At 45.0% G+C, this 22306-nt stretch overlaps 2 protein-coding genes across 4 annotated transcripts in view; one reads left to right on the top strand and one right to left on the bottom strand.

The window, feature by feature from the left end:
* Positions 1-10013, top strand: part of LOC133361596 (oocyte zinc finger protein XlCOF6-like) — a 61968-nt gene extending 51955 nt beyond the window's left edge. The window contains exon 2 of one of the 3 annotated variants that reach the window (XM_061580532.1): positions 6683-10013. In XM_061580532.1, coding sequence (XP_061436516.1) covers positions 6693-8609 — 1917 coding nt within the window. In that variant the 5' untranslated portion in view covers positions 6683-6692 and the 3' untranslated portion in view covers positions 8610-10013. The remainder of the gene's footprint in view (positions 1-6682) is intronic. The other 2 variants (XM_061580533.1, XM_061580531.1) reach the window with 2 other exon arrangements.
* The window catches only part of LOC133361624 (zinc finger protein 664-like), a 346361-nt gene that overhangs the window by 138727 nt on the left and 185328 nt on the right, over positions 1-22306 (bottom strand). The gene's annotated exons all lie outside the window — the stretch shown is intronic.

Below are 22306 nucleotides of genomic sequence, written 5' to 3'. Positions count from 1 at the left end.
CAATCTCCTGGCTCCGCCAATTGGGGTTTGGCCAGGAGATGTCATAGATGCCTGTCCCCCCGAGGCCTCCGGCACAAGCTTATTAGTTACATATTCATGTTTAATTCGTAGTTTCGTGGTAATGAATTGAAGGTGGAGGGGTTACCAGCCCCTCGCATCCGTCCAGAGCCCCCGTTTAGCCACTGTGGTGGTCACAGACGCCATGAGGGGAGAGTCCAGTGAGCATTGGCCCTCCCCCCACAGCACTGTCCATGACAGAGTTGCCCGTCCGGCACCGCGAGGAGGTAGGGGGTTGTTTTGCCAGACATCGACTAACACACACACAGACTCACACACATATCGACGTACACACACATCGACTAACACACATCGACCCACACACAAACAAATTGACTTATACACACACGTCGACTTACAAATGCACATGGACTCACGCAGACACGCATTTCGACGTACACACACACTGACATCGACTGACACACATGGACCCACACACACACCGTCTAACACAAACACATCGACTTAAACACACACATACATCGACTGACATGTACATGGAACTACGCACACACATATGGACTTACACACATATTGACTGACACACATCGACTTAAACACAGCACACACACACATGGCCGTACACAAACAAACAGTGACTGTCACACACATTGACTCGCACACACATTGACGCATACACACACAGACTCGCACAGACACAACGCACACACATTTATACTCACCCCCACATGGATTTACACACGCACACTCTAACTTTTATATTGACTAAATAAGTTTGTAAATAATAGTTTTCTATGTATGTGACTTTAGTGAAAGAAGCAAGGGAGAGGGGAAATGCACGCATGTATATTAAGTAAGTGATTAGGAGCGACTGCGAGGGCGTTCCGCCATTTTGGTGCTAACATTTTGCTGCGAGCAAGAGCAATAAATACTGAAAGTCAACGAATACAAAATTAACCTAACTTGCCTGTAACTATGAGCAGATGCGCACCAATCAAGCTTAATTGACATAACGTCACTACTCAAACCCCCTACTGAGGGGGCAAGTGTAAATATTATAGAATGAAGACGTAATTGAGTATATTTATTGGTTTGCCATCTGTAAAGTAAGTGATATTGCGTGGCTGCTTATGCCTCAAGAGTCCAGAATAAGGCTATTCTTTAACAACATTGGTTCATCCCTGTCAGTTAATGTGTAACCTATAAAAGGCAATTTGTGATGAGTAAACAGCCATGGTGACACATGTGTGAAGGGAGCTGTGAATATGTGTATGTGTTACCTTGCTTAATGTCCATACGAAAGAGAATTCTCCCCTCATCTCCACCAAACGCGTGTAACTTGGTAGGGGCCCGCCCCCCCTTCCCCACCGAACGCGTGTGAGTTGGTATGGTCGAGCGTGCTGTGTAATAAATAAATGAAAATGTAATCGCTAATTAAACTACTTTAAAGGTGACGAACGCGAAATCGGAATAGCGCTGGCTCAGCACGGGGCTTATGGCGTGGTACCTGGCTAATTTTTTTTTTACGTAAACCCCACAGTTGGAAAGCCAAATCCTTCACAACTTTTGGTCGCACATTGATACGCAGACAGACAAACAATCACATTTATAGGTAAGACTAGCAGGAAGTACCCGCCGTTGCCCGGGCGAAAAATATACTTCAAAACTTATTTATTTTGTTTTATTTTTCTACCTATGTGACTTTACCGAAAGAACCAAAGAGTATATTTCAAAACTTCTCTTAAAAACATTACATATGCATACACAGATACTAAACTATTGTGTAAGCCCGGTGGGCCGTTTGTCCATTTCTCCACCAACAAAATTATAAGAGGCTTGCAGAAATTACTCTTTGGTTCTTTCGGTAAAGTCACGTAGAAATAGAACATAATAAATAAAATAATAGCATACCACATTTAGATTGCAACAAGCAATCATACTCAATTACGAATTAATGATAAAACAAACCTAGTAAACTTAGAAATATAATGCAATACAACTCAAGAGAGTCGGCTAACAGTCAACACCCTACCTGGTTGATTACGTTCTTCCAAAGATTGATAAAATTTGAGAGAGAGAGACAAAAAACAGACACAGAGACGCATAGACAGACACATAAGCAGAGAGAGATAACACAGAGACACACAGAGAGAGACACACATAGGCACATAGAGAAACAACGCCTTTGTGTCGAGGCCTTAAATAGAGAGAGAGGGGGGTAGAGAGATAGAGGGCTGGGGTAGATAAATTAGCATGTCAATGAGAGACTTGGAGCCTTCGTAGGTTTGTTTTCTCCTCAGTTTGTACCTGATGATTGATTGTGTTGCAATCGAAACGTCGTATGCTATTATTTAATTTATTGTGTTCTCTTTCTATGTGACTTTACCGAAAGAACCAAAGAGTAATTCCTGCAGTCACGAAAGCTCCAAATCAGGCTTGCAGAAGTCCAAAAAGTAATAGAAAGTGGGGGGTAAATAGCTGATATAAAAGATTTCTGATACCCCGCGTGGGTACCTGCTTTCACTACAGCAGTGCATACCGAATGTGGCGAAACCAGCTATCATGACTGCAGTGCATAGTGACTGTGGTGGAACCTGCTATGATTACAGCAGTGCATACTGATTGTGGTACGTGCTATGATTACAGCAGTGCATACTGACTGGTGGTACCTGCTATGATAACAGCAGTGCATATTGTGGTGGAACCTGCTTTCACTACAGCAGTACATACTGACTGGTGGTACGTGCTATGATTACAGCAGTGCATACCGACTGTGGTGGTACCTGTTATGATTACAGCAGTGCATATTGTGGTGGAACCTGCTTTCACTGCAGCAGTGCATACTTACTGGTGGTACGTGCTATGATTACAGCAGTGCATACTGACTGTGGTACGTGCTATGAATACAGCAGTGCATACTTACTGTGGTGGTCCCTGCTATGATTACAACAGTGCAGACTGGTGGTACCTGCAATGATTACAGCAGTGCATACTGACTGTGGTGGTAACTGCTATTATTACAGCAGTGCATACTTACTATAGTGGTCCCTGCTATTATTACAGCAGTGCAGACTGGTGGTACCTGCTATGATTACAGCAGTGCATACTTACTATGGTGGTCCCTGCTATGATTACAGCAGTGCATATTGTGGTGGAACCTGCTTTCACTACAGCAGTGCATACTTACTGGTGGTACGTGCTATGATTACAGCAGTGCATACTGACTGTGGTACGTGCTATGAATACAGCAGTGCATACTTACTGTGGTGGTCCCTGCTATGATTACAACAGTGCAGACTGTGGTGGTACCTGCGATGATTACATCAGTGCATAATGAGTGTGGTGGTAACTGCTATTATTACAGCAGTGCATACTTACTATGGTGGTACCTGCTATGATTACAACAGTGCATACTTACTATGGTGGTCCCTGCTATGATTAAAGCAGTGCAGACTGGTGGTTGGTACCTGCAATGATTACAGTAGTGCATACTGACTGTAGTGGTACCTGCTATGACGAGAGTACTAGTTGACTCTATAGCAGTATATATGGACTCTATAGCACAAAGTATTAACCTGACAGAGGGGTGTGGTGAGGCCTAGTCCCGCGCAGAGCCCTCGGCCTCACCGATATTGCCGATCCGGGCGAGGTGGCAACTTGGCAGGCTGGGGGCTGGGCCGCTAGCCCTCACCCCTTCCACCCATGATTCCCCCACCCTTTGTGCAGTAATATCTATGGCCTATAGTAGCATCTACCAACTCTATATTAGTAACTGCACGTATTGGGGTGGAGGGGGGGGGACATCACACTGTGAAGAATTTACCTCGGTGTTTAGTGTTTTTTTTATAGCATGTTTAACGCTAAAGCATATTTCACCCACACCCCCACCGAACTTGGCAGGCCCCCCCACCGAACGCGTATGAGTTGGTATGGTCGATAGTGTGCTATTAAATACATAAATAAACGAAAAGTACACTAAATCAAAGAGCTTGCTCACCGCGGGGCTTACAGCGTGGTGCCTGGCTATATTTTTCAACGTAAACCCCACCGTTTGAGAGCCAAATCCCTGCAAGTGTGCGCACACACACACACACAGACAGACAAAAAATACATTTATACATAAAATATTCATGATTCATGTGAAATGCATGTGTGTTTAAGAGTTTAACTTTGTGGGGAGCTGTCGTGCAGTTATTTCACTGCATTATGAACTCAACAATTATTTTTATTATCGCCGACAGCAAAAATGATTGATAACACTGCGTAACCAAAAAAAAATGTTCCTGGGTAGTAAGTGTTATTTTTTAATTGCTTATGCCTCAAAAATACAGAAAATAGCTATTATTCCCCACAAACTTTGCTTTTGTGACCAGGACAGTAATATTTTGAAATTTACCTATTTTAAATGAGAAAACGTGTGCATTTGTGTCATTCCTTCACGTAAAGTTCTGGTCACAAGAGGAAAGTTTGTGGGGAATAATAGCCAATTTTCTATACTTTTTAGGCGTAACCAATAAAAAAATAACACGAGCCATCCAGGGACAAAAAAAGTGTTACATAGTGTAAGTGAAAACTGAACTTATTATGGGCCTCTGCTATGTTGATTGATCTTAAATTAATTACATGGTGAAGTGAGAAAGCATTAACACTGAGCAGATGAAGGTGACCAGGCATGGTTCTGGACACACAACCACCTTTTTACCATGCCAGTGTGTGACAATGTCAAGTTTGTATTTGCAGTAATGTACAGGGTGTTTCAAAAATAGGGACCTAATTTAAAATCAATATATTTCACAATGGCAACATGTTACAATTACACAAAAAGTTACAAACGGTTTAATGAGTTATCAAGTTTTACTACCCATTTTATAAATGCTGTATGTGCCCTCCACCTGCTGTACGGATAACATCAAGACGATAGTTGAATTCGTCCCAAACGCCTCTCAAAGTATCTTTTTCCACTGAAGTCACCACTGATGTGATTTTGTTTTTGAGGTTATCCAGATGAGTCGCTAATGGTGGCACAAAAACACGGTCTTTGACGTATCCCCACAAGAAAAAGTCGCAGGGTGTGATGTCTGGGGATCTTGGGGGCCAAGAGTGTAGCGCCAAGGCCTGGGGTCCCGTGCGACCTATCCAACGTTGAGGCAGTGTGTCATTTAGAAAACGTCAAACCTGCAGGTGCCAATGTGGCAGTGCTCCGTCTTGCTGAAAAATGAAGTCATCGGAATATTCATCAAGTTGTGGAAAGAGCCATTTCTGCAGCATTTCGAGATACGCTTGCCCCATAATTGTGTTTCCCTCAAAACAGAAAGGGCCATGAACCTTTCTTTGAGAAACAGCACAAAGCACGTTTACTTTCGTGGAATTACGCTCATGCTCTACAGTTTCGTGTGGATTCTCTCCCCATATGTGCACATTGTGACGGTTAACTTTACCGCTTAGATGAAACGTTGCTTCACTAAAAATCAAACTCGGTAAGACGCTGTCGTCCTCCATGTTCTGTAACATCGCATCACAAAATTCTACATGCTTTCCTTTGTCACCTGCACAAAGAGTCTGTACCATTTGCAACCGGTATAGCCTCATGATTAAGTGTTGCCTTAACACACACAAGACAGTCGTATGACAAGTCGCAAGTTCTCAGCTGGCACGATGAGTGGACTTGTGCGGCTGACGCAGAAAACTCTTGAATTCTTCTCACGTTTTCCTTTGAGGTGCGTGGTCGCCCTGTGCTCTCCCCCTTACATAAACAGCCTGTTTCCTCAAATTGTCGGTACCAACGATGAATCCTCTTTGACATTGGCGGATCAATGCCAAAACGCCGTTGAAACGCACGCTGCACCGCAATTACGGATTCAGTCTGCTGAACTGCAGAATGCAAAACGCCTTGTGTTGCGGGGTCACCATCTTGCGATTGACTGAGGCTCGGGGCTGTTTGTGCGCTGAGAGAGGCATCTAGCGGTAATCATTTGAAACTCTATGCCCCGCCCTTTCAAGTGTTAAGAGTTTCATTAATGGGTGGTTCGTGGTTGCAGAGATATAGCGTGTTCAAATCCCGTCAATCTTTTTAAAACACCCTGTATATTAACTATTGAACATGGAGGTTAAATCAAAACAATAGTTTATTTTAGTTTTCCTTTGGGACTTTTTATAAGAATGGAAACAGTCAGGAAAATATCTCAGCACATATGTAGCTGAAGTTAGATCTGTTCATCCGAGCATTCAAGCAAATCTGAGCCTGGCTTCACACCTCAAAGTTTCGATTGGACATTAATTTATGCATATCTGCATAATACAAATAGTATTATTTTCAACACGCTTTGCTATGTTAGCTGAATTTTTCTTAAATTAATATAAATATTCCTTTCGTAGCTAGACAGCCGAAATTGTGTGCTTGGAGTTTTGGGTAAACATTCATTTTGAAGATACTAGAGCATCCAGGCATATTTATGACCATTGGCCCTCTCATTGTGTGCCTTAACAGCCCGTATGATGAATTGGGGAATTATTTTCACTATATCATGAATATATGAATACATTTAGATGTGTAAGTCATGTGTGACTGTATATATGCATTCCTCTGTGCCTTGATACTGATGTAGATGGTGTGGATATGTTTTTCTGACTACAGCTGACGCTTCCTCTGACGTTTCCTCTGCAGAATTGGTCTGATGGAGCAAAGGGACTCAGCGCAGCTCTGTACAAGAAGGAAACGATGCGACCAGTATGCAAACAGCACGGATCGTACTGGAAATTTGACACGGCACCAGATAACTCACACAGGAGAGAACCCCTTCAAGTGCACTGTGTGTGAGAAGGCATTTGCATGGTCATCAGTTCTTCAGAGCCACCTGAGAACACACACGGGAGAGAAACCCTTCAAGTGCAGTGTGTGTGAGAAGGCATTTGCAAAGTCATCAGTTCTTCAGAGACACCAGAGAACACACACAGGAGAGAAACCCTTCAAGTGCACTATGTGTGAGAAGGCCTTTACAGAGTCATCACATCTTAAAAAACACCAGACAACACACACAGGAGAGAAACCCTTCAAGTGCAGTGTGTGTGGGAAGGCATTTTCAAGTTCATCTGATCTTAAAAGACACCAAACACCACATACAGGAGAGAAATCCTTCAAGTGCACTGTGTGTGGGAAGGCGTTTACACGGTCATCACATCTTAAACAACACCAGAGAACGCACACAGGAGAGAAACCCTTCAAGTGCACTGTGTGTGAGAAGGCATTTGCAAAGTCATCAAATCTTCAGAGCCATCAGAGAACACACACAGGAGAAAAACCTTTCAAGTGCACTGTGTGTGGGAGCGCATTTACACGGTCAACAATTCTTCACGACCACGAGAGAACACACACGGAAGAGAAACCTTTCAAGTGCAATTTGTGTGGGAAGGTATTTTCAGGTTCATCTCCTCTTAAACGACACCAGAGAACACACAGGGGAGAGAAACCCTTCAGGTGCCTTTTGTGTGATAAAGCTTTTGCAAAGTCATCAGATCTTCAAAAACACCAAAGAACACACACAGGAGAGAAACCCTTCAAGTGCAGTGTGTGTGAGAAGGCATTTGCACAGTCATCAGTTCTTCAGAGTCACCAGAGAACACACACAGGAGAGAAACCCTTCAAGTGCAGTGTGTGTGAGAAGACATTTGCACAGTCATCAAATCTTCAGAGCCACCTGAGAACACACACAGGAGCTAAACCCTTCAAGTGCACTCTGTGCGGGAAGGCGTTTGCACTGTCATCACATCTTCAAAGACACCAGAGAACACACACAGGAGAGAAACTATTCAGGTGCAGTGTGTGTGGGAAGGCATTTTCAAGTTCATTTTATCTTAAAATACACCAGAGAACACACACAGGAGAGAAACCCTTCAAGTGCAGTGTGTGTGCGAAGGCATTTGCAAAGTCATCAGTTCTTCAGAGACACCAGAGAACACACACAGGAGCCAAACCCTTCAAATGCACTATGTGTGAGAAGGCATTTACAGAGTCATCACATCTTAAAAAACACCAGAGAATGCACACAGGAGAGAAACCCTTCAAGTGCAGTGTGTGTGGGAAGGCATTTTCAAGTTCATCTGATCTTAAAAGACACCAGACACCACACACAGTAGATAAACCCTTCAAGTGCACTCTGTGCGGGAAGGCGTTTGCACAGTCACCACAGCTTTATATACACCAGAGGACACACAGGCATCAGAAGATCCCCAAGGAGTGTAGTCTGAAATCGACTTGTGAAAGTCAAAGTGATTCAATGAGCCTATCCCTCCTGAAACAAGAACCAGAAGTAAATTCCAGCTTGGACACTGTGAAATGTATCAAGGTGAAATTTGAAGAGGCGAAGTTGAAATGTGAAGAGGTGGCAGTGAAGAGTGAAGATGTGACGGTAAAATGTGAAGATGAAGATTCAACTCCAAAATCGGACCTTCACATCGATGGAGGCAACATGAAGCAGGAGGAGAATTCTGACTGTGAGGCAGAGCGAGGCAACTCCCAGGAGTTTGTGGAAGTGGAGGTGTGGGTGGACTTCTTAGACAATACAAAGTCAAATGGAGACCCTGTAGATGTGTAAGCTTGAGACAAGCTCCAATAGATTCACCTTTGTCACAGGCCTTTAATGAAAGACTGTGAAGCTGAACACTGAATTCCACGGTTCAATCTGCAGATTAAGAGCGGCCAGTATTTGTGAACCTGTGGGTTTGGTAGATATCTACCCAACAACAAGAGCCAATAAGCTCCCAATCATTCTCTATGTTATAATAATATTAGCATTTATATGGTGCTTGCTTAATTGCCTCAGCAACTCGGGAGTTTTATATAATATAATAATCACAAACACTCGGAAGAGCACCCCCAAGTGGCAGCTGGCCATGTGTGGCATAAGGTGGCCCTGCACCAGCCTCCATGTGGGCATGAGTGTCACGAGGGGGCGATAATTGATGTGTAATCTACATTACATTTCTAGATAATATTTGTAATTAACCACATTTTGAGAATGACACCAACATGCAATGACTTGTGCGTATAGAGAAAGCGCTACCACTTGGCTTCCTTCAATCTGAGTGTAGGCATGCCAGCCTGAATGTTTCTAACGCACGCAAATGTTCCATTTAGAGGGGTCCACGTCTCACATTCCTATAGAATGGAGGGCATGACTGTTGCCGAGAAGACCCGGAGCTTCATGCGGAGCGATAGACCAGGTAGCTTCCACACAGCATTGGGCAGCTGATGAAAAGATAATGCCGCCCGACTGATTCGGACCACCCAGAGTGTCCACACATACGCAATGTAGACATATATTGTGTACACACAATCTACACACAGTGTACACACAGTCTGCACATACACAGTGTATACACAGTAACAAGAACAACCGCCATTCGTCACTAAGTGGTGGTGATGTCACCGCGCCGCTTGTGCCAGGCTACGTGCACGTTAAGGCCACGTGAAGTGTCGAACGCCCGCCGGCAGGAGGTCACGGGGCAGACCCAGCAGGTGCCGCGGGTCGACTGACTGAGATGACTGCCCGATGCACCACCTGTGCCCTTTCCTGTGCAAACAGATTACACACACGCACAGTGTACACGCACGCACAGTGTACACACACCATGTGTACACACACAATAGTGTTCACGTTGTTGTTGAGCTCAGGCACCCAAGGGGTCAATATTCATGAGAGGGAGCAATGGAAAAGTAATCTAAATAAACTCAAACCCCCGCTCTTGACGTCACAATTCCGCAATATATCATCGGTGTGAGACGCCTGAGGGAGATGTGCCTCGCTAGTGACGTCATGTCACCAAGGTATTCGACCCCCCAACCCTCCAGCGCGCTTTTGAGCGTGACATCACGTCTGGTTGGTCACTGCCGATTTCCGTTCCAGTAAAAATCCTTATTTAAGCAAAGCTACGCTCATTCACATTTGGTTCATTAACAAAATGTATTCATGCATACCGTCGCGAGTTCATTGCGAAGGGTTGAGCATCCACGCCGCATCATTGGACATGGGCACGTGTCATTAACATAATTTATTCAGTTACACCGCCGCACGTTGGGAGAGGGGATTGTGATAATTGGTTTTTTACCCTTCTATCTGGCAACAAAACTGACACCTTTTTACAAGGAGTCATGTTTGCATAGACTGCAATACCTGCAGTCATAATACAAACAAAAAACAAACAAAAAAACATAACTCTGATAATGTGCACTGTCCTTGAAGTTGATTGGTCCTACACCCGAGACAGCTTTCCTTAGAGCCGAGTCTCACATGGGTTGGACCAGATGACGCCAAAAGGCGCATAACTCAAAGACAATGCACCATCAGAGTATGAGAGCTCGGGGCAAGCATCTGCTTGCCCCGAGTATTATGACTGCAGGTATTGCAGTCTATGCAAACATGACTCCTTGTAAAAAGGTGTCAGTTTTGTTGCCAGATAGAAGGGTAAAAAACCAATTATCATATTTTTACTGGCAAATGAGGTTCCCATAGTGTAGATGCTTGCCCCGAGCTCTCATACTCTGATGGTGCATTGTCTTTGAGTTGTGCGCCTTTTGACGTCATCTGGTCCAACCCATGTGAGACTAGGCTCTAAGGAAAGCTGTCTCGGGTGTGGACCAATCAACTTCAAGGACAGTGCACATTATCAGAGTTATGTTTTTTTGTATTATGACTGCAGGTATTGCAGTCTATGCAAACATGACTCCTTGTAAAAAGGTGTCAGTTTTGTTGCCAGATAGAAGGGTAAAAAACCCAATAATATTTTTACTAGCAAATGAGGTTCCCATAGTGTAGATGCTTGCCCCGAGCTCTCATACTCTGATGGTGCATTGTCTTTGAGTTGTGCGCCTTTTGGCGTCATCTGGTCCAACCCATGTGAGACGAGGCTCTAAGGAAAGCTGTCTCGGGTGTGGACCAATCAACTTCAAGGACAGTGCACATTATCAGAGTTATGTTTTTTTGTTTGTATTATGACTGCAGGTATTGCAGTCTATGCAAACATGACTCCTTGTAAAAAGGTGTCAGTTTTGTTGCCAGATAGAAGGGTAAAAAACCAATTATCATATTTTTAATGGCAAATGAGGTTCCCAGAGTGGAGGGGATTGTGTTCAACCCCGCAAGTGATGTCATGTCACCGCCTACTGCCACGTGACGTCATGATATATCCGGAAGCTGCTGCACCGCGCGCGCTCTCCCTGAGATCCGAGGTGAGAAGTTCACATCGTGGTGGTTGTTGTTGTTTACCCAGGTAGAGCCTCGCATCTTATTTCTCTTGGAGGGATATCAATTGAGTAGCAGCGAGTATGGAATCGACGTCCAGGTTGGAACATTACAACGCGGGGCCTAGCCATGCGGGGCCTTTCCTCCTGCCCTCGCCTGATTGCATTTGCTTTAATTCTCTGCTTAAGTTTAATTTGTCTTCATCTGGCTCACTACTTTGAAACTTTGTTTCTTTTAATTATTTCTACAGTTTTTTTTCTTACCAAGGCCAAGCGCACTTGAGCTACACCACTCTTTTCCAGAAGCAACCTGCCCACAAAGTGGCTTATTAACGTGTGGAAATGTATATCGGTCAAATAGTCTAAACGCGTGGTGATGTTGACTCTAAATGTGGTGGAAAATCCACGCGACCACAGGGAGTGAGACACGCAAACTCCAAATATACATCCATAATACAGGTTTGTTTGGGTTATATCGTCTAACTATATAAATGTGTCGTTAAACCCGCCACCACCCGACACAGCCAACTAGTAAGGGTTTTAATTTGGAGCTTTCGTGACTGCAGGGATTACTCTTTGGTTCTTTTGGTAAAGTCACGTATAAAGATAAAATAATAAATTAAATAATAGCATACTACGACGTTTCGATTGCAACACAAGCAATCATAATCGGGTATAAAAGAAATAGCAACAAAAATCTAACCATAAAACTATAGACAGACATATAAGCAGACAGATATCACAACGATACACAGAGAGAGAACACGTATCGGCACAAAGAGAGAGATCGTCTCTGTGACGAGGCCTTAAATAGAGAGAGGGGGGCGGGGGCGGAGAGCGGGAGGGGGCAAAGAAAACATTAGCCTGTCAATGAGTACGACGACGTGTGGTACGGTATGCAAGCTTGAAAATTAGGTGAACGGGAGAGAGACACACTCAAATTAAATAACCTAGCAAAAGATCGAAATGTAATGTAGTGCAACACAGAGAGTCGGTCAACACACAATTAACGCATAGCCTGGTTGATTACGTATTTCAAAGATTGCTAAGTTAGAATTTAAGTGTGAAAATTCAAAAGAGAGGACACAGGCAGAGAGAGAAAACAAAAACCCAGAGAGAGAGAAAAAAAGATAAGCTTAAAAACTTCCCCGTAGAAGTGGTTCAATCTTAATTTGGAGCTTTCGTGATTGCAGGGATTACTCTTTGGTTCTTTCGATAAAGTCACGTATAAAGATAAAATAATAATTGAAACGTCGTAGTATGCTATTATTTTATTTATTTGTGCCCCGGGCTTTAACACATGGCAAGAGAAAGCGAGGGGGGGAGGTGAGGAGCGGGGGCGGGGTTGGAGTGTGCAGGTGGTATAGGTGTTGAAGGTGAGAAGGTAAGATACAAATTGTGCGAAAAACACACTAACTCACCCGTGAGTGTGCATGGAAAGTTTGGGGTGTGTTGGCGCAATTTGGTTCACAAAAAATCTACACAAGCGCAAAGTCGCACCCGCCCCTCACCCTTCATCCTGTGGATGTTCGACGCACAGGATGGCACCACTTAGCCAATTCGAGTTGGCCTGAGTTACGTGGGTCACACAGCCACGAGGCGCTTGTTTTGTGAACACAACCCTGGGCCTGGCTCTATGGGTGATATCAATATAGAATATAAGTAAGAATGCCCCCCAATAGACTCCCCCTGGAACTCTACCAGACACGTCCCTCTGGGCGAAGACCCCAGGGCTGGCCCAAGACTATGTTGCTCGGCTGGCCTGGGAACACTTTGGAATTCCCCAGGATGAGCTAGAGTATTTCGCCAGGGAAAGGGAAACCTGGACCACCCTAATCAGCATGCTGCCACCACGACCCTCACCAGGACAAGCGTTTTCAGAAACTAACGAACACAACTGTGATTCTTCTAGTTTTACCCGGGCCCGCTCACCATCATGAAGGTCCTTAATGATCGTGAGCAGAGGGTCAGGGACTCCGAAATCACGAAGAACAACCCAGAGCCCAGGCCTACTGATGGTATCATAGGCCTTGAGCAGGTCAATAAAGCAAGAGACCGCCCTTTCCTGAAACCGCATTGGGGCTCTGCAAGCCTCTCCTCGGCGTGCCTAGCAAGGCGATGTTGAATAATCCTTGCCAGCACCTTTCCTGGCACACTGAGGAGTGAGATACCCCTGTAGTTGTTATAGTCTGTGCGGTCCCCCTTCTTAAAGAGGGGGACCACTAGGGCATCCTTTCAGTCCTGCGGAACCCATTCAGTGGTCCAGACTGTTGTTATGATGTCATGTACAGTGAGGGAAAAAAGTATTTGATACCCTGCTGATTTTGTACATTTGCCCACTGACAAAGAAATTATCAGTCTATAGTTTTAATGGTAGGTTTATTTGAACAGTGAGAGACAGAATAACAACAACATTTTTCAGAAAAACGCATGTTCAAAAATGTTACAAATTGATTTGCATTTTAATGAGGGAAATAAGTATTTGACCCCCTCTCAATCAGAAAGATTTCTGGCTCCCAGGTGTTTTTATACAGGTAACGAGCTGAGATGAGCACACTCTTAAAGGGAGTGATCCTAATCTCAGCTTGTTACCTGTATAAAAGACACCTGTTCACAGAAGCAATCAATCAATCAGATTCCAAACTCTCCACCACGGCCAAGACCAAAGAGCTCTCCAAGGATGTCAGGGACAAGATTGTAGACCTACAACAGGGCTGGAATGGGCTACAAGACCATCGCCAAGCAGCTTGGTGAAAAGGTGACAACAGTTGGTGCGATTATTCGCAAATGGAAGAAACACAACATAACTCAATCTCCCTCGACCTGGGGCTCCATGCAAGATCTCATCTCGTGGAATTGCAATGATCATGAGAACGGTGAGGAATCAGCCCAGAACTACACGGGAGGATCTTATCAATGATCTCAAGGCAGCTGGGACCATAGTCACCAAGAAAACAGTCGGTAACACACTACGCTGTGAAGGACTGAAATCCTGCAGCGCCCGAAAGGTCCCCCTGCTCAAGAAAGCACATATACATGCCCATCTGAAGTTTGCCAATGAACATCTGAATGATTCAGAGGACAACTGGGTGAAAGTGTTGTGGTCAGATGAGACCAAAATGGAGCTCTTTGGCATCAACTCAACTCGCTGTGTTTCGAGGAGGAGGAATGCTGCCTATGACCCCAAGACCACCATCCCCACCGTCAAACATGGAGGTGGAAACATTTGGGGGTGTTTTTCTGCTAAGGGGACAGGACAACTTCACCGCATCAAAGGGACGATGGACGGGGCCGTGTACCGTCAAATCTTGGGTGAGAACCTTCCTTCCCTCAGCCAGGGTATTGAAAATGGGTCGTGGATGGGTATTCCAGCATGACAATGACCCAAAACACACGGCCAAGGCAACAAAGGAGTGGCTCAAGAAGAAGCACATTAAGGTCCTGGAGTGGCCTAGCCAGTCTCCAGACCTTAATCCCATAGAACATCTGTGGAGGGAGCTGAAGGTTCGAGTTGCCAAACATCATCCTCGAAACCTTAATGACTTGGAGAAGATCTGCAAAGAGGAGTGGGACAAAATCCCTCCTGAGATGTGTGCGAACCTGGTGGCCAACTACAAGAAACGTCTGACCTCTGTGATTGCCAACAAGGACTAAGTCATGTTTTGCAGAGGGGTCAAATACTTATTTCCCTCATTAAAATGCAAATCAATTTATAAATTTTTTGACGTGCGTTTTTCTGGATTTTGTTGTTATTCTATTTCTCACTGTTCAAATAAACCTACCATTAAAATTATGGACTGATCATTTTTTTGCCAGTGGGCAAACGTACAAAATCAGCAGGGGATCAAATACTTTTTTTCCTCACTGTAGGGCAGTCTGCACAAACGCCACCTTCAGCATTTTGATTGGGAGATCATCTCTGCCCGGTGCCTTTCCTGGTTTCAGACTCTGGATCGCCTTCAGTACTTCCTCAACAGATGGCACCTCTGCCAGCCACTCACAGGGGGTGACTTCTTACAATATTTGAGGCACCGCAGCCTCAGCAGGGTCATCCCCACTTTCTTCCACGTTATACAGGCTGAGGGATGTCCCCTCCCCCAGGACCTCACAGAAATGCTCAGCAAGTCTGCAAAGCTGTTCCTGGGGGTCGAAGATTGGATCACCACTCTTTCTCCTAATGATGGTAATAGGTGTGGCGCTTGCAGGTTTCTTTTTTTTTTATAGGATTAAAGAGCGAATTGTGATCGGGGGCCATTGAGGCAGATTCCATCTACTCAGCAACCTGCGACTACCACCCATCTTTGCAGTGCCTCACGGCTCTCCAAACCTCTGAGCGAAGGCTGTGGTATGCCTCCTCATTCTCCGACGTGGGATGCTGTAGCCGATGAGAGTGGGCCTGTCGCTTTTTCTCAAGCAGCTTGAACACCTCCTCTGTCAGCCAGGATCTCTGGGGAGGTCTGGACCGTGTACCCAAAGCAGCCATTGCAGCAGCATGAGCCACAGTCCTAAACCTCGCCCATTTCCCCTCGACGTCAGGATGAGTGGGGGATGATGCCAATCCCAGCCGCAAGCGAAGATTTACTTCTCACTTACAACTTTCATCAGCTAGCTGAGAATGCCACTAAGGGCTTGAATGGGGTCCTGGGTGTACACCCACCATTGGAGTGGAAGAATGGCAGGTGCATCTTACAGATGACAAGTCAGTTTCAGTTTAATTTATTTGGTATATCTCTGTGAGCCATTCAGCTCTTGAATCGGGTGCAACCGCAACAAACAAAAAACATGAACAAAAAAACACCTTAAAGTGACTATGCACAAACAGAAACATCCAGAAAAAAAATAGCAAAATCTTCCAGAAAAAGCACCGTACACCGACACTGTGTGCAAAAATTCCAGTGGGATGCAAGTCAAACAACAACCACAAGACAACTTAGATTAAAGCCATCAGTTTAACTCCATACTACAAACAAACATGGCCAAACCAAAAAACTTTTCTAAAACCAAAATAAAGCCTTAAAAACAATGTAACAGTGATCATAGGAACTGTGACCGAAATTTCACAATAAACGACATAAACAACATGTACCACCAAACCCTGAAGCCATAGCTGGCTGCATGAGTCACTCCATAAGTAGGAGTATCAAAAATGTGCAATGCACCTTTAAAGATCAGCACACTAAATCACAACACAAGATCATACTTTACAGCGGTCATCCGGAGCGAAACTTTTGATTTTAGGCCACTGAATAGCAGTGGCAACTAGGGGTGTACAACTTCTCTAGAGCAGTTTTGAGTGAAGATCTCATAGGTATTGATTCAAGTTGTAGTTTATTGGCAATAGCATTCCAGACCCTGGGGGCATCAATAGCAAAGGCCCTTCTTCCAGTTTTTGTACGGAATGTGAAGCTGGTAAAAGAGCGAAGAGCTTAGGTCACATACTTTTTCTTCGAAACAGAGAGGAGAACCAGCAGGTAGTCTGCAGATTTTTTTGTAAGTACATCGTGAATAAATAAGATCTGATGCACAAGCCATCGAACATTGAGAGATGTTAAGTTTGACCCAATGTAGAGATCACAGTGTTGAGTCCTATATGAGCAGTTCAATGCAAATCTTAAGGCCGAGTGATAAATTGAGTCAAGCTTCTTCAGTACAGTACTTGGAGCTGTTTTATATACGATGTCACAGTAATCAAGTAGAGGCAGTATGGTAGCTTTTATCAATTCCTAACGGAACATAGCAGTGCTTGTGTCGATACAGAAAACCAATTTTTATTTTTGTCTTTTTACCAATATGATCAATGTGATCTTCAAAATTCAGTTTTGAATCCAGGATGACCCCAAGATACTTATAGATATGGACTTGCTCTATTTGATCATTATTTAAGGAATGTAATTGGGGAAAAAGAAGTTCCTGCTTTAGTCTTGGTGAGAAGCATAGCAACTTTGTTTTGGAGGTATTCAGAACTAGTTTAAGAGCAACTAGCTGATGTATTTTGTTGAAATCACCCTGGAGCTTAGCAATCACGTCATCCAGAGAGCGGCCAGCAGTAATCAGTATCGTGCCATCTGCAAAAATATGTACCCTGGAATGATCTATCAGTGCCCAAGTCATTGACATAAAGAGAGAACAAGAGGCGGCCGAAGGATGGAACCCTGTGGAATCCCTTTTATTATCTTAACACTGACCTTCAACCATCTGTGAATACAGTTTGGGTGCGAGAAAAGAGGTACATTTTTAACCATTCTACTGCGTGTTTGGAGAAACCGAGGCAACTTAGTTTACTAAGCAGGGTGTTGTGGTCGACTGTATCAAAGGCTTTTAATAAGTCAAGAAAAAGACTGGCGCAGTACTACATATTGATAAGGCTACTAATGCAGCAGATGTGGTGCTGTATTTTTTTCTGAACCCAGATTGTTTTAGATGTAATAGATTGTTGTCGGACAGGAAACTGCTAATTTGATAGTTCAATCATTTTTCTAAAATTTTCATCAACGGGGACAAAATTGAGATAGGTCGGTAGTTATTTGGAACATCTTTAGGGCTCCCTTTGTGAAGTGGATGAACATAGGAATGTTTCCATTTTAGAGGTACTGATGCTTCTTTGAAAGTATGGGCTATAGGTTTATATATTAGGTGACCAACAGTTAGCAGAGCAAAGACTGGAATACTATCTGCTCCGTTAGAGGGGAGGACCCTTTGAGGTAGGACCGTTGTTTCAGAACATTACTTTCGTGAATTGGCTGGAAACTAAATTCGTTTAATGTTTGGACAGAGGTATAGGAATTTGCATGAGCAGGGGTGACTCCCAGTACATTATTTAAAAGGTTACCAGCTTCAGAAAAGTTAAGGTTAAAATTGTCAACAATTTTTTTGGGCTCTGAAAAATATTCCTCATTTCGGTTAAGCTCAACGGGCAGATTATCTGTTTTGGATGCCTTTTCGATACATTTTTTTTTCCAGGAGATCCTGGCATTTCCACATGATTCCCGGAGAGTGGAGGAAAAGTAGGCATTTTTTGCATGCCGAAATTTTTGACGCATCTATTCCTTAAAATCCTGCATTCTTGCCAGTCATTGATCAAATTAATTTTCTGAGCACATGCCCAAGCCTTGTCCCTAGTTTTCATAAGCTTAGTAATCAAAGGATCAAACCATGGTGGGCAGTTGCCTTTAGTTTTAAATCTATACAAACAGAGCATGTTTGTTAATAATTTGGAGAAATGTGTAATCTGAAGGTCTCCCAAGCTGTAGTCAGGTTGGGGATATCACAGACCTTCTTCTTGGTTCTTTCGGTAAAGTCACGTAGAAGGGAAGTAATAAAATAATAAAAATAAAACATAATAAAATCAAATAATTCTCACGACGTTTCGGCTACAACGCAAGCAGCCGTCTTCAGGTGAAGAATGAGACACTGCCAAGCTAGGAGCTTATATATAAGCTGAGTTGGAGGTGGAAGAAAAAGAGAGCCTTAACAAAAGAATGTGCATATCAAGAGGAATTTAGCATATTCATGGGAAAATGCGTAGGAGGTGGGCGGGGGGGTTTCAAAGTCATATTATGCCCATGCATTATGCAGGATCAGCAGCACCAAAGGGAGGGGGGTAGCATTAACAAAGGGAGGGCATGCTAATAATATGTAGAAGCAGTGAAACATGTGAATGGGAGAACGGTGGCAGGAGACCCGCAGCGGAACAAATAATGCATTCCCTGTGGAGAACACAAGATACACAGTTAATGCCAGTGAGTGGACTGCGGTCTGAAAGTCACCATAAACGTGAACAACAATCAGTTAAGATCCGAAGTGGTTTATTACGTCCTTCCAATGATTGCTAAGCTAGAATCCATCTTCTCGGTTGAAATTGTCTCTGTGTTTGTATATGTGGATCGCCTCATTAACGAATCTCTCATGGTAGCCAGATGGCTTGCAGAGAACCTCTGTCTTGGAGAAGTCAATATCATGTGAGCCCACTGAATTGTAACAGTGATCTGCCACGGCTGAGGTGTTTGTCCTACCGTGTTTCAAGTCTGCTTAATGTTCACGGATGCGGTCCGAGACATGTCGTTTGGTTTCTCCAATGTAACTGCTACCACAGAGGCAACTTAGTTTGTAGACGCCAGGGTACTGTATGTCTGGAACCACGTCTTTTACAGACGGGACCAGATCATGGATTTTATGTACTGTGTTGAATCGTACCTGAATCTTGTGTTTAATCAGGATTTTGGAGATCTTTTTTGCGACCCCAGCAATGTAGGGTAAGGTGATGGTTTTGAAAGGCTCCTCAGCAGGATCCTTCTTGACGGTTGGAGTGATGGCCTTGCGGATTGTGTAGTCGGAGTAACCATTAGCCTTAAGAGCTTGGCGTACGTGTTTGAGTTCACTGGCAATGTGTTCCTGGTCGGAGATGCATTGGGCTCTATGGTATAGAGTCTTGATGAGGGAGTTCTTCTGGGATGGATGGTGGTGGGAATCCGGTTTTAGGTAGGCATCCGTATGGGTGGCTTTCCTGTAGACAGAATGGCTCATTGAACCATCAGGTCTCCTTTTAATTAGGACATCCAAAAAGGGTAGCTTGCCATCTTTTGCGACTTCCATGGTGAATCTGATGGCTGGGTGTATGGAATTGATGTGGTCGAGAAATTGGTCTAGAGCAGGCCGGCCATGTGGCCAGATGACAAAAGTGTCATCTACGTACCTCTTCCATAAGGTCGGGTGTAGAGTGGCAGTCTGGATGGCGTCAGTCTCAAATTTCTCCATGAAAATGTTGGCTACAACCGGAGATAGGGGGGAGCCCATTGGGGTGCCCTCAGTTTGCTTGTAGAAGGTTCCATTCCAGGTGAAGTATGTATTGGTTAAGCAGTGTCTCACCAGGGTGGGTACCCCAGTATTCAGTCCTTGATGAACCAAGTCTTCAATGATTGCGATGGTGTCAGGCACAGGAACCTTGGTGAACAAGGACGACCTGCTTGTCAGTTTTGATGTGGTTTCCTTGTTGCCGACGTTGCTGAACAGGGTGCTGAACAGCGACCGCTCCTCCATATGGGCAGCAACAGCCGTCGGCGAGATCGTGAGCACGTCCGAGTAGCGATGCTGCAGGACAGAGCGGATTGTGGCCTTCAGTGTAGCCAGCTCGTCTTGGTCTGTCGTTTTCGGCAGCTGTGGATTCATGTAGGATGCCACAATGGCGGGTTCCTGAACCAGTAGGTGGCGGTACCGCACCGTTCAGTCTTCATCCCCGTCGCAGTCAAGGGCTCATCGATCGCTCTAAGGGCGGCTTCACCGTGATCGCAATGACGGACGAGGTGCCCCATCGTCACCGGCACAAGATCCAATGTCGACTTGTGGTCTGCCGACAACGAGGCCATGACCTGGCGTGGCGTTCGCAGGAATGCTGTCACGCCCTCCATGTTTGCCCACTGCAGTTCAGATAAAACACCAACACTGATCACATCCTGGAAGCGCGCCATGATAATGTCCAATGGGACACGCTTCTTGATGGCGTCGTCGCCCATGTCAAACGTCGAATACCACCTGGTCGGCGAGTCCTGGTGTGTCGGCTCCTTGCTGGCGAGCTTGGCGATCTCAGCCTCGCGGCGGTACGACTGCCGGACGACCTTGCTGCACCTGATATTGACGAGCGCCTTGTGCAGTTCGGCATTTGTTGACTTGATCAGTTTTAGAACTTGGACGACACCGATCTGGACGGAATGATCCGCACATCGAATATGGTGGCAAGCCCGCAACTGCTCATATCCGGCGTCCAAGTTGACCAGGGTGAACAACGTCTTGACAGCACTGTTCGCATCAGAGCCATTGTTGCTGGTGACAGCGAGCAGCTTGGTCGAGATATTGTGCCCGAGGCTTTGGAGGTGCTCAAACAGAGCGGCCCCAATGCGCTTGCCGACACCCCTTCTGGACTGCACATCGAGGATTGTCAGCAGCATGGATTTTGACGCACCAGATTTGCTGTCGATCCAGTGCACCGTGACCATCCAAAATCCCTTCAGGTTGCGGTTTGACCACCCGTCGATGGTGAGCGAGATGGCGACGTCCAGGTTGGAGAAGAACGCCCCGACGATGGGCAGCATGATGGCGTGATGCTCGACAATCCTGCGAATGATGGTGCAGGTCGATGGGCCCTCGTATCCCTGCGTCAATGTGTTGACCAAGGTCTTGAACTTGTCGCTGCCGGCGGCTCGCAAAGAGATTGCACCTTGGATAACAAAATCCACCACCGCGTTCTCAAACTTTACCAGGAGGCGATCCGGGATTGCTGGCCGGCTCAGCATTTGCTGTATTAGGCGGCTCGCCGACGCCGACGTCCCGACCTCGCTGCCTGGGGCGAGCACGTTGTGCTTCTTGAGGTGGGCTTTCCAGCACGACGCGTTCGTGTGGGTGGAAAACCACTTGCGGCAGTACACGCACTGCTGCTTCCCTTGCTGTGCATGCGGATCACCCTCCATCCACTCGTGTGTGTGCTCCCATGGGAACACATACCACTGCCTCTTTCGATTGCTGTTCACAGCAACCCCAAAAAAGTCGTTGCTGGCATCCTCGTCCTCTACCCTTACCCTACCGGGTAATTCTTCTGAGCTACCTTTACCCTACTCTTTACCTTACCCCTTGGCATGTCGATGCCTTTACCCTTTTACCCGGTAATAAAGGTAATTTACCTTACCTTGCCGAGGCCTACTTGCAGATGGACCTGGTCTACCACTGCCGGTAAGTGTGGCCCATCTACGGCACTACAAACGTATAAGGAGATTGGTAATCATTCAATTGTTCATTGATATTTGTTTCCCCTATAAGGAATGGGAATTGTAATATATAATTTTAAATAATATGCTTCCAGGCCGCACTAAGCTTGTAGCTGTCAGAGCGATTAAAGTTATTTGTATTTCGCTCAATTTCAATGGATTATCTAATCAGTATTGGCCAGTAATAATTAGTTTTACACAACACTTCAACGTTATCAAAATCAATTGAGTGTCCTTGACAAGCATGCTCTGCCACTGCCGACAGTTGTGTTTGAGATTATTTAATAAGACTAAAAGA

Source organism: Lethenteron reissneri, unplaced genomic scaffold, assembly GCF_015708825.2.
Source record: "Lethenteron reissneri isolate LAM-NWPU_2019-01 unplaced genomic scaffold, ASM1570882v1 scaffold_115, whole genome shotgun sequence".
Classification (NCBI taxonomy): Eukaryota; Metazoa; Chordata; class Hyperoartia; order Petromyzontiformes; family Petromyzontidae; genus Lethenteron; species Lethenteron reissneri.
This window is presented reverse-complemented; position numbering and strand designations above follow the sequence as displayed.